At 41.5% G+C, this 13,404-nt stretch overlaps 1 protein-coding gene across 9 annotated transcripts in view; it reads left to right on the forward strand.

Annotated features, from left to right (window-relative positions):
- Positions 1-12,824, forward strand: part of LOC119739769 (condensin complex subunit 3-like) — a 25,791-nt gene extending 12,967 nt beyond the window's left edge. For 6 of the 9 annotated variants that reach the window (XM_038214830.1, XM_038214823.1, XM_038214824.1 and 3 more), the window contains 15 exons: positions 249-333; positions 1,058-1,250; positions 1,466-1,615; positions 1,759-1,887; positions 2,143-2,356; positions 3,040-3,216; positions 3,636-3,743; positions 4,110-4,229; positions 4,691-4,954; positions 5,714-5,895; positions 7,038-7,200; positions 7,688-7,858; positions 8,616-8,897; positions 9,361-9,478; positions 10,684-10,780. In XM_038214830.1, coding sequence (XP_038070758.1) covers positions 249-333; positions 1,058-1,250; positions 1,466-1,615; positions 1,759-1,887; positions 2,143-2,356; positions 3,040-3,216; positions 3,636-3,743; positions 4,110-4,229; positions 4,691-4,954; positions 5,714-5,895; positions 7,038-7,200; positions 7,688-7,858; positions 8,616-8,897; positions 9,361-9,478; positions 10,684-10,763 — 2,436 coding nt within the window. In that variant the 3' untranslated portion in view covers positions 10,764-10,780. Of the gene's footprint in view, positions 1-248; positions 334-1,057; positions 1,251-1,465; positions 1,616-1,758; positions 1,888-2,142; positions 2,357-3,039; positions 3,217-3,635; positions 3,744-4,109; positions 4,230-4,690; positions 4,955-5,713; positions 5,896-7,037; positions 7,201-7,687; positions 7,859-8,615; positions 8,898-9,360; positions 9,479-10,683; positions 10,781-11,176; positions 11,306-11,666 lie in introns of those variants that run through there. The other 3 variants (XM_038214831.1, XM_038214828.1, XM_038214829.1) reach the window with 3 other exon arrangements.
- The last annotated feature ends 580 nt before the right edge of the window (positions 12,825-13,404 follow it).

Consider the following 13,404-nt stretch of genomic DNA (forward strand, 5'->3'; position numbering starts at 1 on the left):
CTGAACTTCCCTGAAGGCACTATTGACTAGGATTTTTCCTTAATCGTCAAAAGTCAATCAATGCATGGAAAAATATTGGCACCGTCTTTGTACTCCATCTTCCAAAGGGCTCAAGACCCATGTTTAAGAATAGAGGACAGGCGTTTAATCCTAAATCATGCAATATATTCTCCAAAACCCGCTAGATTGTGGAAGATGTTGGAGGAGTTAGCGTAAACATAGTCAAACTTTGCTTATTCTCCACACAGGTTCTAGCAGAGAAGGTGCACATTAAGGCCTTGACCATTGCCCAGCGTGTCCAGTTACTGCAGGATGGACTCACTGATCGCTCAGGTTTGTTAAACCTCTTTTTGTTCCGTGTTAGTGTCAGGAACACGAAAAGGAATGCCTGCAATTTCACTCTATTCAGTTTGGTGGTACATGGCTCATTGCCTGTCGGCTTCTGCAATTAGAGTATTCTAAAATTCAACCAGTCAGATTCATTCTGATATTTTTTGAACCAGTGTACATGTGTTTGAATATATCAAAAAATGGCTTTCCTCACTTAAATTTGGCACGCTAACTGCATTTTAAGTCAGAGACAGAATTTGAAACTCTGACCGTCAGCATTAATTGTAATGAGGCTTCACCTCGTCGTGACGTAGGAAAAGCGGCTTCGTTGCCTGTCGCCCACTTCTCGAGGGAATCACTCACTTTGTGGGGAACTTGACTCGTTAACAACTCATGAGCTTATAAATACCCTTTACGCTTTATAGTATCGCAAATCTAGACATGTAGGTGATTTGTACTGATAGTCAATTGACTGATTTTTTTAAAGAAACAGTGTTGTCTCTGAAATTGTGTTTTGTGACCAAAGGGGTTTGCATGGTTGTCACTGTTTTCTCGAAAAAGTGTAATATCCACTGAGCTGAAACTTCGTCAGGTTAGGTTTTGAATGTTCTTCTTTGGATTTTGAGTGGTATTTACTATTGGACATAACAAAATGCATGAAAAGCAAATGATCCTATAATTTATGCATTTAAAGTCATTCTGTCGTTCAATGTCTTGTCTGCTGCAGACACGGTGAAGGATGCCTGCTCGGGCAAGCTCTTGCAGGCCTGGCTGCGCATCTTTGACGGCAACGTCTTGGATCTTCTGGCCTGCCTGGATGTGGAGAACTCCTGCAAGACGGCCGAGCTGGCCCTCGACGTCGTGCTGCGCAAAGCCCAGTCCCAGGAACTGGTGGACAACTTTGACCTACTGGATGAAACGTAAATAATCTTGCTCATCTTTCCACAAAGTTTTGACTTTTTGGTTTTCGAGTGCCGATAATTGTCATCCCCTTCAGCTTTCAATTTTCACCGTATCTCACAAAATGAGTTTTAAGGGCTCAATATTTGCCACGTTTTACATTTTCAGGTGTGTAAACATCCTTAACCACATGTAGATAAAGTTTTCGGTTTTTTTTCCTTTTCCATGCCAACAGGTATGTCATCCCAGCAGACAAGCTGACTTGTGAGAGCGCCCTCTATTGGCAGTGTCTGTGTAGCTTCTTGAAGGCTCAAGGTGCAGACGGAGAGATGCTGCTGGATAGAATGCTGCCCAACGTGACGATATTCTCCAACTACATCAGAAGGCAAGACTTGAAAAAAAAATTAACCCTTTATATTTTCTCAATTTTCAAAAGTGCACTCGCAAACACTCGTACCTCTCTCCATCCAAACCATTGTTTTAGAAAACTCTGAACATTTTTTTATTTTGAAAAAATTTCTTTTGCAGTTTCTTAGAGAAGCTGAAGCCCACCGCTCTGAACGAGACGGAAGTTGAAGAAACACTCAAGCAGGAGTTTGTGGCTCAGCAGCTGCTGCAGCTGTGCGGGATCCTGGACCTCTCTGATGAAGTTGGCAGGTTCGTTGAATCCTTTAGATTGCGGACTTCGTGTATGAACAGTGGATTGCTACTTTGTCACCACGTTTGAGAGCACCATTGGCGCAAAAACGCACGGCTATTTCAATCCGATTGTATACACAGATCTGTAGCATATTTGCATGAGCGTTTGGTGCCATTTGAAGTTTAAGACTCCCTTCGCAATGGTCTTCTAGTATTTGAAAATCTCTGGGTCAAAAACTTTGGTTGACAACATCATTTGTTTGTATAAAACAGAAAGCACCTTGATGTGATGATTCGGGACATGCTGATTGCCCCCCACATTCCTTCTTCCCTGGTCCCCCGCCTGGTAACCCACTTCACCACGCTGCACCCAGGGGACGAGGAACAAGTCAACCTGACGGCGGAGATTATCGCGGACGTCCGGGAACCCATCTCCGTTCTGGAGACCAGTCTTACCGAGGGCGAGAAACGCAAGAAAGAGCTCAAGGTTAGATAACGACTTTCAAACTCGGATACAGACTCCCTCCAAACCAGTTGTGAATTCTTGTGTTTTGTACATTGTTCATAAAGGTTGCCACAATAATATACTACCATATCGGTGCATCAATACAGCAAAATACAAGTGTGTACAGTAAACTCTTTAGCTTTACGGAGTAAATTGTATTTTCGCACGTGTCATGAACATGAATCTGTTTTGTTTTTTCATGTAGCCTGGTTTTCATTTTGCAAATTCCCCCAATGACATTCAAAACCTTTCTTTTTCATTTTCTGAGAAGTTACCAAGTAATGTGTGAAGTTACTTACAGGTACTCAATTCTATAATCTGGAACCGGTTTCTGACATCAACGGTCGGGTACTCGGGTACCCGGTTCCGATGCATAGCCCTTATATCTAATTGTTTAACACTTAAACCAGCTGTTACTTGCAACCGAATAAATAATTAAATGGGTACAGAAACAAAAAATCACTTAGTTTTTAGTACATCTGACACCATGGTGTTTTGAGCCTTTTTTTTTTATTGAAGTTGAAGGAATAATTTCTTCTTTAAATAATTGAACTAACTGATACGTTTTATCAGAATTAAAATCCACTGTATGTTTATTACTATAATTATGTACACTGTTGAATTGTCCAAATGTATGTCTGACAATTTTAATTTTGTATCACCAGTTGGCCAGCGTGCGCGTGGAGCTGAACCAGGCTCGTGATGCGCTGGAAGACTGCGTCAATATGGAAGACTTCAGCCGTGCTGCCGAGCTGAAGAATTTAGTGACTGAATTGGAGGCAAGCAAGCACTCTCTGCTGGAGGAATCCAGCATCAGTATCAGGGAGGTCCGCTTGGAAAAGGTAGACTTGCAACAGTCAACTTTACAGTGTTTTAGTGCAAAATTTAATTCCCGTTCAAAAGCTGTGTAGGTGGGCGTGGACATCCGGGAATTTTTCATCTAGCTCCCAGACTTATGTTCTTGAACATCAATGCTTCTTGAGTCTGGTGTGTTGAATAGCACTGGTTTGCAAATGAATAGATGTTTTCATCAGATGACATCAGCCCGCCCGTGCCTATATCAACATTTTTTACTGAGATACTATTTTTTTGTTAAGCCATCCCTGTTTTTCTGTTTGTATTTTGTGATACTTCAAAACTATGGCAAGATCACATGTTTTGTTTATTCGGCATTATGTAATTTATCACGATCGCAGCCTGCAAAAGGCCAGTAGTGGCATATTTGAAAAAAACATGAACATCTCTTTGTTTGAACCTGCAGAGTGATCCAGGAACTTTGGTGAAATGTCTGACCATCGCCAGCGAGATACTCCAACGTCTGACGTCCAAGGGACTCAGTCCCACGCTGCAGACTCTGATCGACACTCTGGTTAGTCTCGATAAAGTTACCGTCTTCCACTTCAGTTTTAAAGTTGACAGTCATATAATATTATTTGCATTTATCTCGCATGCAGCCGAGGGAATTATTATCAAAAGGATTACTTAGATTAACCCTAACTCCCAAATGAGTGATTTACTAGGATCCTTCCTCACTCTGCAAAATCCAACACCATACGGTAAACTCAACACCCAAACTGTTGGGCTCTGATTACAGTGGTGTGCCTGACCCCATGTAAAGCACAATCAGTTTACTAGTGCAGTCCTCACTCCAACGGAATCAAACAAAGCAAGCAGTTGGATTTTGTGTCATGTGTATTTTGTGTAACACGTTGTTGATGTTGTTTGAAAACTTCAGGTGTTGCCCGGGATCCAGAACACCGATCCGTCCGTGCGCAACATGGCTGTCAAATGCGTCGGGTTAGCCTCCCAGCTCAGCCGTGACTTTGCCCACCGCCACTTGCTGCTTCTCATGCAAGTAAGTTGGAATTCTTACGATTGAATATATGGTGCAGTGGATATCATGATAATATAGTCCAAATCATCCTGAGCAATACTGGTATTTAAGCCAAACGGTTCATCTCTTTATCTCTGATATTCCATAAGTTTATAATTTTGGCTTGTTGCAGACATTAATCCTGAACATGAATTGCACTGTCTGCTTATAATGACTTATTGATACCATTTCCTCAAATTCAGAATTGCAGTTTGTCTACTTAAAAATTCCGGTACAGTGTTGAATGTGGTTGCCATGGCCAACACTTTTGTAACAGGGAGCAATTCTTCCTGTGAAATTACACTTCGAAGAGGTGAAAACTGTGCCACTGATGTCCGGCAAATTGGATGTGTTCAATGTGAAATACTTGTTGTGTTTTCAGAACTTTCATGCTCTTGTAAAGTATAATGCTCTACAACAAAAACATGTCATTTTCTTCGCAGATCTCCCAAGTCGACCAGGAAACAATCCAGGTGACCGCTCTGCAGTCCATCTTTGATCTCCTCCACACCTTCGGTCTGGATGCTTTCAAGATTGCCACTAGCGCCCCCTCAGTTGGCGACGGTGACTCTCGGGCCTCTGCCGAAGACCAAGGGGATGATGAGGTGGAGGAGCAGGGGGTAGATGGGGGTACCGCAGGGTTGCAGCAGGACAAGAGTGCCGCTAGCAGCGTGCTGGCCATCTTGACTGGGTTACTGGACAGCGAGGTGGGTGTTCGGACCAAGGGGGTGAATAGAGGGAGGAGCAGGGGGTAGGTGGGGTACCACAGGGGGTAGGTGGGGGTACCGCGGGGGTGCAGCAGGACAAGAGAGCCGCTAGCAGCATGCTGGCCATCTTGACTTAGTTACTGGACAGCGAGGTGGGTGTTCGGGCTAAGGGGGTGATGAGGGGGCAAAGCAGGGGGTAGATGGGGTACCACAGGGGGTAGATGGGAGTACCACAGGGGTGCAGCAGGACGAGAGTGCTGCTAGCAGCGTGCTGGCCATCTCGACTGGGTTACTGGACAGCGAGGTGGGTGTTCAGACCAAGGGGGCGATAAGGGGGAGGAGCGGGTACAGGGGTGTTTAGGGTATGTTCACATGACTTGAGTGAGCTGTATTGTCTAGTACCCAATAAAGCAAAGATAGTTTAAACTTATTCCAGTATTAGATTTTGTCCATACACATGCTCAGTACTGTCTGAGAGCTTGTGAGAAAAAATTCACAGGCTTACTCAGGTAGGACTCGAACCCATTACCTTCATTTGGTGCATCAGTGCATTTGTCTTAAACACTCGTCTGAACTACAGAGCTTGCCTAGGTCAGCTGACAGATCTCACTTCTAATTTTAATCTGATTAACACCCTTGGACTCATAATTCAATCAAACATCCCATTAAAGTTGGGTAGAACACTGGAGCAGTTGTCTAGAGGTCCAGGGTTCTAGTCCTATTTAAGTCTCATCGTAAATCATTTGCTTCATCACGTAGAGTGTTGACGTGCGTACCGTTGTTGCCGAGGGGATGGCTAAGTTGCTCCTCTCTGGCCGCGTGACGAGCCCCAAGCTCTTGTCTCGTCTCCTGCTGCTGTGGTACAACCCGACGACGGAGGAAGACCTTCATCTTAGACACTGCCTGGGGACCTTCTTCCCAGTCTTTGCATTTGCTGCCAGGTAAGGGATTGCAGTGGCTTCCCAAACTTTTCTCCACAAAGGAATAATGGGGTACTTTGTACACAAATGATCCCTCGACAATGAAAAAGGAAAAAGACTAACATTGTTAGTACTCATACTCGGTTCTTGTACTCGAATACAACTCAAAGCACTTTTTAGCTGCAGGATAACAGCTCAACAAATCATCATGTCTCTCTCTTAGTCCATTAGTAAGTAACAAACGTTGACATTGTCTATTGCGCCTACCTATGTTGACCGATTTCAATCAAACTTTGTCCTACACTAGAGTCCATAATCAAAGACGACAACACTGTTTTTCCATATCTTCAATGTGACAGTTTATGCACTCACAAAGTGAACTTGTTCTTCCTTCAAAGTCTCTGAAGGTCTTTAAAGTTTGAAATCAAATACAGCTTGCTTCTTCATTTTAAGCTTGTGTCCCTATTGACCTTATCTTTTATATTTCAATGTCACTCATGAAACATGAAAACAAAAATTGTCATTATTTTTTGAGATGTCGAAGATTTTTACTGAGTTGTCATGAACTGGTCTCTCATTATTATGAAGAATTTCAGTTTGTCTTTAGACAGATCGCCCAATTTCTTTTTTTCCCCTTTTTTTTATATTCTTATTCCTGCTATTACAAATTGTAAAGCCATATACAAAGTCTTCTGGAGTCTCTTTAGTTGTGGCTTTGCAGAACCCTTTAGAAACTGCAGTTTATTTTAACTCTTAATCTGGGGCCAATTTCATGGCGCTGCTAAGCACAAAAATTTGCATAGCACAAAAAAGTCTGGCTTATAAAATAGGCATGCAACTTTTCCTTGGATCCGCTGATTTCCTCGTTTTTTACTTCTCATGAATGCCATTACAAATTGAAAAATACTGTACAAAGTCTTGTGTGGTTTGAAGTTTCCTCGTTTTTTTTTCTAAATTCCCAGTTGCATGCCTGATAAAAGCAGGTTACCAGCCAAAACTCCATGTGATTTTTATGCTAAGCAAACAACAGCTGAATACCAATCACAAGCAACATCACATGGACATTTGGTTGGTAATCCTGTTTTTGCCAAGGAAGACTCTGCATGCTAAGCAAAATTTTGTGCTAAGCAGCTCTGTAATATTGGCCGCTGTCCTTTTACCAGAGCCAACCAGGACTGCGTGGAGGAGGCCTTCCTGCCGACCCTGGACACGCTGTTCAATGCTCCGACCACCTCCCCTCTGGCCCAGGTGAATGAGAATAACGTGGCAGAGTTGTTGGTTCACTTGACGGATCAGCGCAACCTGAGGCAGGAGACGGCACTGCAGGTACATCTTGGGGCTGATTCTCGGTTGATCATGATAAAAAATGTTACCAATCGCGACGGGAAAATTAGGTTTGGGCCAGGCATAAGATCACACTGTGTGGAATTTGTGTCAATTCCTTGTTATTTTACCTGTTGTAGATAAAGTTTATTTTCAGTTTTAGTTAAAGTGGACTCACTATGCATTACAATGAAAGTATTCATTACACAATAATAAACAGATATAAATATCGGGGAATAATAGAAAATTAGCACTGCTTGCTATAGTTAAACCATCTTAACATTTGAAGTTCCAAAAAGCCCTGGCCACTAAACAATCTTGAATGCATCGTATCTCCAAAAAAGTTCACTCAAAATTTTAAAGTCCATTTACTCAATTATGTTTTAGTTTTAGCTTGTCCTTTAAAATCTACATCTTCCTGAGGAAGCATTGCATCAAAAGTTGTAGAAAATGTGAGTAAATGATGTACTTTATGTTTTCAACCCCGTAGGAAAGCTCCGTTCATGACAGCCTGAGTCTGAAGCTGTGCAACAAGATCCTGGGCGACATGGAAGCTCCTGGAGTGCGGGTGCTGTGCAAGGTCCTCAACATGCTGCATCTATCCACCTCCAACGCAAACATCGTGAAGGATCTCAGCGTCTTGGCCGAGCAAATGGTGGAGGTGAGGCAGGACTGGATTGGGGCCTTTGTTTTCCTAATGGGGTCGGTCTAGATCCCTGGGATCAAGCCGGTAGAGGGCGCTGTCAACAAGATGAATCAAATCTAGTCTTGTGGACTTTAGCAGCAGCAGACCCAAAAAATTCTGAATATACCTGTCATATGTGCTGGTTCTTTTTTATCAATGACCGGTTACACAATGGAACAAAATTCAAATCCAGATTTGGATCAAGACTATGATGCTATTGATCACGCCATCCTATTTATCTGTGTAGCAGGAAAAAAACCTAAGGGTTCAAGACACTGCAGACACAAGTTTCCTCGATTGGAGGAACGAAAATCCTTGTTTATTTCTGTTCCACCGACATGAATGATAAGCAAAACTGTGTCCTCTCTTAGCTTCAATGCTACCTTCAATTTAAACATTTTTAAGTAATACACTCTTTTAACAACAGAAAGCGTGTGCGAAGATGTTCATCTCGGACCCTCAAAGTACAGGGCGAAAGTCACTCAAAATAAAGAGAAGGCTAGTTAGACGTATCATGATCGATCTTTAGATTGATATCCCCTTTACAACAAAAAAATATTTGATAACAAATCCAAATATTGACATCTGGGAAAGAACGTAGTATCCAGACGCCACTTCTTTGGTTGTGTACAAAGTCTATGGAAAGTTGAGTGCATTCATTCCTACTTCTGTTTGGTGGTTGCTCTATGAAATTATAAATTGTCGTCGCCGTTTGTTGTGTCGCCCAACCTAGAAAGCCGAGGAGAAGATGGCCAAGAAGTATCTGGAGAAGTTCCGTCAGAACCTCCAGGAATGCTCCGCCAAGCTGGACAATGATGCCACTGAGCCCCAGTCACATGAAGGGGACAATCGAGAGATGGGTCAGGCATCAGGGGACAATCGAGAGATGGGTCAGGTGTCAGGGGACAATGGAGAGATGGGTCAGGCGTCAGGGGACAATGGAGAGATGGGTCAGGCATCAGGCGCTGAGGAGGGGACAGAGACTCAAACTACCGAGGAAGCGAATGTTAACAAGGTATGAAGCAAAGCACAGTAATTGGGGGGGGAGTTACTGTAATATTAGCAATGTTTCCCTGCTGGTTATAAATTTGCTGGCCATTGCCTGAAACCCCCCCCCCCACCCCCCTCCCCCAACCCTACCTTCTCCATCCAACAACAAACACCTGTTCCATGTATAAACATCGCAATGGAGGTCAAAACTGGAGTCAAACCAAAGAAAGTGTGGGTTTGTTTGTCTTTTTGTGTGTTTTTTTCTAGTTTCAGTCAAAAAGGACTTAAAAGGTTGCCATCCACTTTTGACTTTTAACTGAAATAAAAATTGACTAGCAATAAAATCTACCGCCAATGTTTGATTTTTGTTTTACGTTTATTTTTGAAATTTTTGGTTTGGGCAGGTTTTGTCTGCTGTTGCAATTCACTTGATCAGAACAAAAAAGTTGTTTTAATAAGTATAATTTTAAATGTTTTAACCTTTGCAGACTCTTGATCAGCAGGGTCAAGATGTAACGTCCCCCGTCGTAGATCGAGTTCCTCCCATCAATGGTTCACCAACTGTCCTTACCGTGAATCGTACCGTCGGTGACGGAGCTGATGAAGGTAAACTAAATGCCACTGTGTGACTATCAATTTAAAAAATCTTAAGGTTGACATCTTGTTTGATATAAATCATCTTGCCCAGTGTGTAAATATTGTCGAGTACAGCTTAGGGACTATACGTTTACTGGAGCCTCAAATATTTCAAGGTTTTCTCCGAGTTGAGATGTTGTGATAAGCCTTTTAAAGTTTGTGAATTTGTAGTTGGAATCATTAATGATATGAATACTTGTGAGTGTGAACGTACTTTTTTACAAACTTTCGTATTTAAAAAGAAACGTGGTATGTTCTCCTGGAATAGTACATAATTATTCTTTGCCATCCCCCGTCGTAAATCGAGTTCCTCCCATCAACGGTTCACCAACTGTCCTCACCCTGAATCAATGATGAGGTTGATGACGGTAAAGAGGATACCAATGTTTGACTGTAAATTAAGAAAAACTTGAGGTTTACATCTTGTGTGATATACTTCAACTTACACTGTGTATGAATATTGTCAAGTAAAGCTTAAGAATAATAATAATACCGGAGTCTTATATAGCGCATGTATCTACCAACAATTAGGTACTCAAGGCGCTGGTAATTATGTCTATTTTAAAGACAGGTAAATGAAGTTTATGAGATATATGAGACCCATTATGTAGCACCTTTATAAGGGTTTACAAGGTGCTGCGGCGCATATTGCAGCCACTGCCAGAAACACCGGGGCAAACCCCATCTCTTAGCGACAAGTGTTACTGGGTTCTTTAACGTGCATTACATAACACACAGGACCTACGGCTTTTCGTCCCATCCGAAGGACGAAGCAATAATGGTTAAGTGCCTTGCTCAAGAGCACAAGCACCCATGTTCCTCGTCAGGATTCAAACCCATGTACCAAGGCACACGAGTCGAACACCGTAACCATTGGACCACAGCACCCCAGCTTCAACATTTAAATGGAGCTTCAAATATTTCAAGGTTTTCTCCGAGTTGAGATGTTGTGATAAGCCTTCAAGTTTGTGAATTTGTAGTTGGAATTATTAATATGTATACATGTGAGTTGGAAGTTGGAACATATAATTTGTGTAAACTTTTGTATGTAAAACAAAAACATTTGTATGTTCTCCTGGAATAGTACATAAGTAATCTTTTGCCTGATATTAATCTGAAAAATTGTCTTCAAACCTTTAAAAAAATAATCCCTTGTCTGATTGTGTCTTACGTAGAAGCAGCACAGCCACCAAGAACAGGAGGCCGAGGTCAGAGGTCACGCAGAAAACCACCTGCCGTCACACAGGAAGAGTGAGTTGAACAGGCAGATAGCCAGCACAAAAAAAAATGTCTGTGGTTCAATTCCACAATGTTTGATATTCATTGTGTCAGAATGTTTCCCAAGGTTCTCATTTGTTGAAATGTGTTTTTTAAAGTGATACACCGTGGCCTGGGGCCTCAAACTCAAGATCTGCGGTCTGAGTAGCACTGGAGATAGTGTCTTCAATGCTAGACAAGACAAACTTGCTTCTCCCTACTCATGAGTAAATTGGGCATAGGCCCTCCCTTACCCCCCACCCACCCACCCTCCCTCCCCCACCCCACCCCTCACACCCTTCCCCCATCTTATCCCCATTTAGAAAACTGCCATGTGGTGTCCCATGTTTATTTCTCATTTGATTGCCTGAATCACTTTTTTTTCTCTTTCGTTTTTTTTTTTTGGGACAGTGACACCGAGAATAGTGTGTTTGAGAGTCCCGTTGTACAACCTCGCCGACCCAAGCGGTCAGGCAAGCGTGCAAAGGTCAAGATGGCAGCCCTCCTGAGTGACAGCGAGTCGGAGACCGAGAAGACCAGGTCAGTTACTGTCTTATCACATTGTCTCGGTGATGTTCATGTTGTAATACTTAAGACTCAATATCCTGAATAAGTAAGAAGTACCCAGGAGAAACGTCAGAGTCAGCACAGTTTATCGGGAAATTTAAAGCACACAAAGGAATATGAATGTCACAATTGTAAACAAACATTCATAATTAAATATAAAAACAAGAAGTGAACAATGTGAAAAGTTTACCAGCCCAATGTTACGTAATCTGTATCATATTTAGTTTGGTCCTCTTGTGAATACTGGTATGCAACTAACTAGGCTGAACTAAATTCCCCCTTTAGATTAATCCCATGTAAGAGTGACCAATTTATTTCCCTTTCAATCTTTCAGAGCTGGTTTTGGGCGGACTAGAAACGTGCTCGCTCCCATCAACACCGACGAAAGTACTTGATGAAGTACACTAGCTGAAGAAATGGCCTACTGTTGTATGGATTACTGTAGAAGTGTACCTGAAAGCCAATTCATGTCATTGCAAAATAAGTCTTTTTATGGAGAGATATTAAGCATCAACTAATTCTGAATTATGTAATAATTGCTCGTGTAGTCAAAGTAGAAAAGATTGATGTATTGCTCATGCTTAATAAATGCTTAATTTAAGCTAAATAAGACAAGGTTGTTTTTTTAATGGGTGATGAACCTGTAACCTGACTCACAGAGAAAACAAAATGGGAAGATTTTTTTTAATCCATTTTTTTATTAGTTAAAAGTGCACAGCCGGCATGGACCATACATTTAATAAACATTACTGTACAGGCCTAGCGATGATGTTACAACATCCAAATACATGTACATGTTTGTAGTATTTGCATTGCTTGCAGGTGTAATGTAGATGAAGATTATGTACTTAATAATACTGTGTCGTTTTACCCAATTAACTACATGTACATGTACATATGAGGAGTTTTTGGGGGGTTTAAGATGTATTGATGGCATGTAGGATTAGTTGCTGTTCATGCATTTTGTTTGTTTCCAATAAAACACCACTCACAATCCAAAGGATGTTTAAAACCATGAACTGTGGAAGTCTCTGCTCAGTGGATATTGAACTTTTTCAGAAAAGTGCGAAAATGCATCTTCATTTGTCCCAACGCAGAGCACAGGTTTCTATTGACAACGCAATGGTTGGGTCATAACCATCGAGGGAAAGGATGATTTATTCCTGTTTTTTTTTAAACTGAGAGCATACTAGGCACAACGATTTCACACGATGTTTGATCCCATCACATACATCCAGCCAAGTACTATGATATTTTGGCAGTTTCATTTTTGACTTTTTGCAAATGATCCTTAAATGCCTTTGAAACAAAAGTGCATCTCTGCACTGTAGTAGATGCACAACCAAATGCTTTAGCACAACGAGAGCTAACAAGGACAGACAAAAATAATAATTTCGAAATGTAAGTTTTATTACCAGTTTTAAAAACACTTTAATAAACTATTACCCTGTATAGCCTTGCATTGGATTAAACAAAACTTGGATTCGGAATCCTTTCCAGTGTCTTGTTGCTGCTTTGAAGTTTTGACAAATAGTGGAATAAGTGTTCTCCGTGTACTGTTTTCGAATGTCGCCCTGAAAAACAGTCTGTGTGTACATTTGTAAATTGCTATTTTTATAGCAACACAAAAAGTTATTCTTTTTTTTACATAAGACATCAAACAAAAATCCACTTACATTTTTAACAATTGCATTTGTAATACTTATAAATTACAAGTAAATTTCGAATTATCTGTAGCCCGAAAATAAATCAGGTATATCGTTTTTACCACAAAAAAACCCAGCTCAATCGGATCTCGGAAGCTGTGGACCAACGAGTGCGTTTTCATGCACGAGTCACGTGATTTTGCCAGTGTTGTAGTACTCGTCGAAAAGTACTCGTACTCGAACTCATCGAAAAGTACTCGTACTCGTACTCGTGGAAAAGTACTCGACTACAACACTGGATTGTACCATGTGATACTTTGACAAAGTTTGGTTGAAATTAGTCAAAATATGAAGCAACAGACAATGTCAACGTTTGTTACTGACTAACTAACGGAGAGACATGATGATAAATTGAGCTTCTATCCC

The sequence above is a fragment of the Patiria miniata genome, unplaced genomic scaffold, assembly GCF_015706575.1.
Source record: "Patiria miniata isolate m_02_andy unplaced genomic scaffold, ASM1570657v1 HiC_scaffold_4, whole genome shotgun sequence".
Lineage (NCBI taxonomy): Eukaryota > Metazoa > Echinodermata > Asteroidea > Valvatida > Asterinidae > Patiria > Patiria miniata.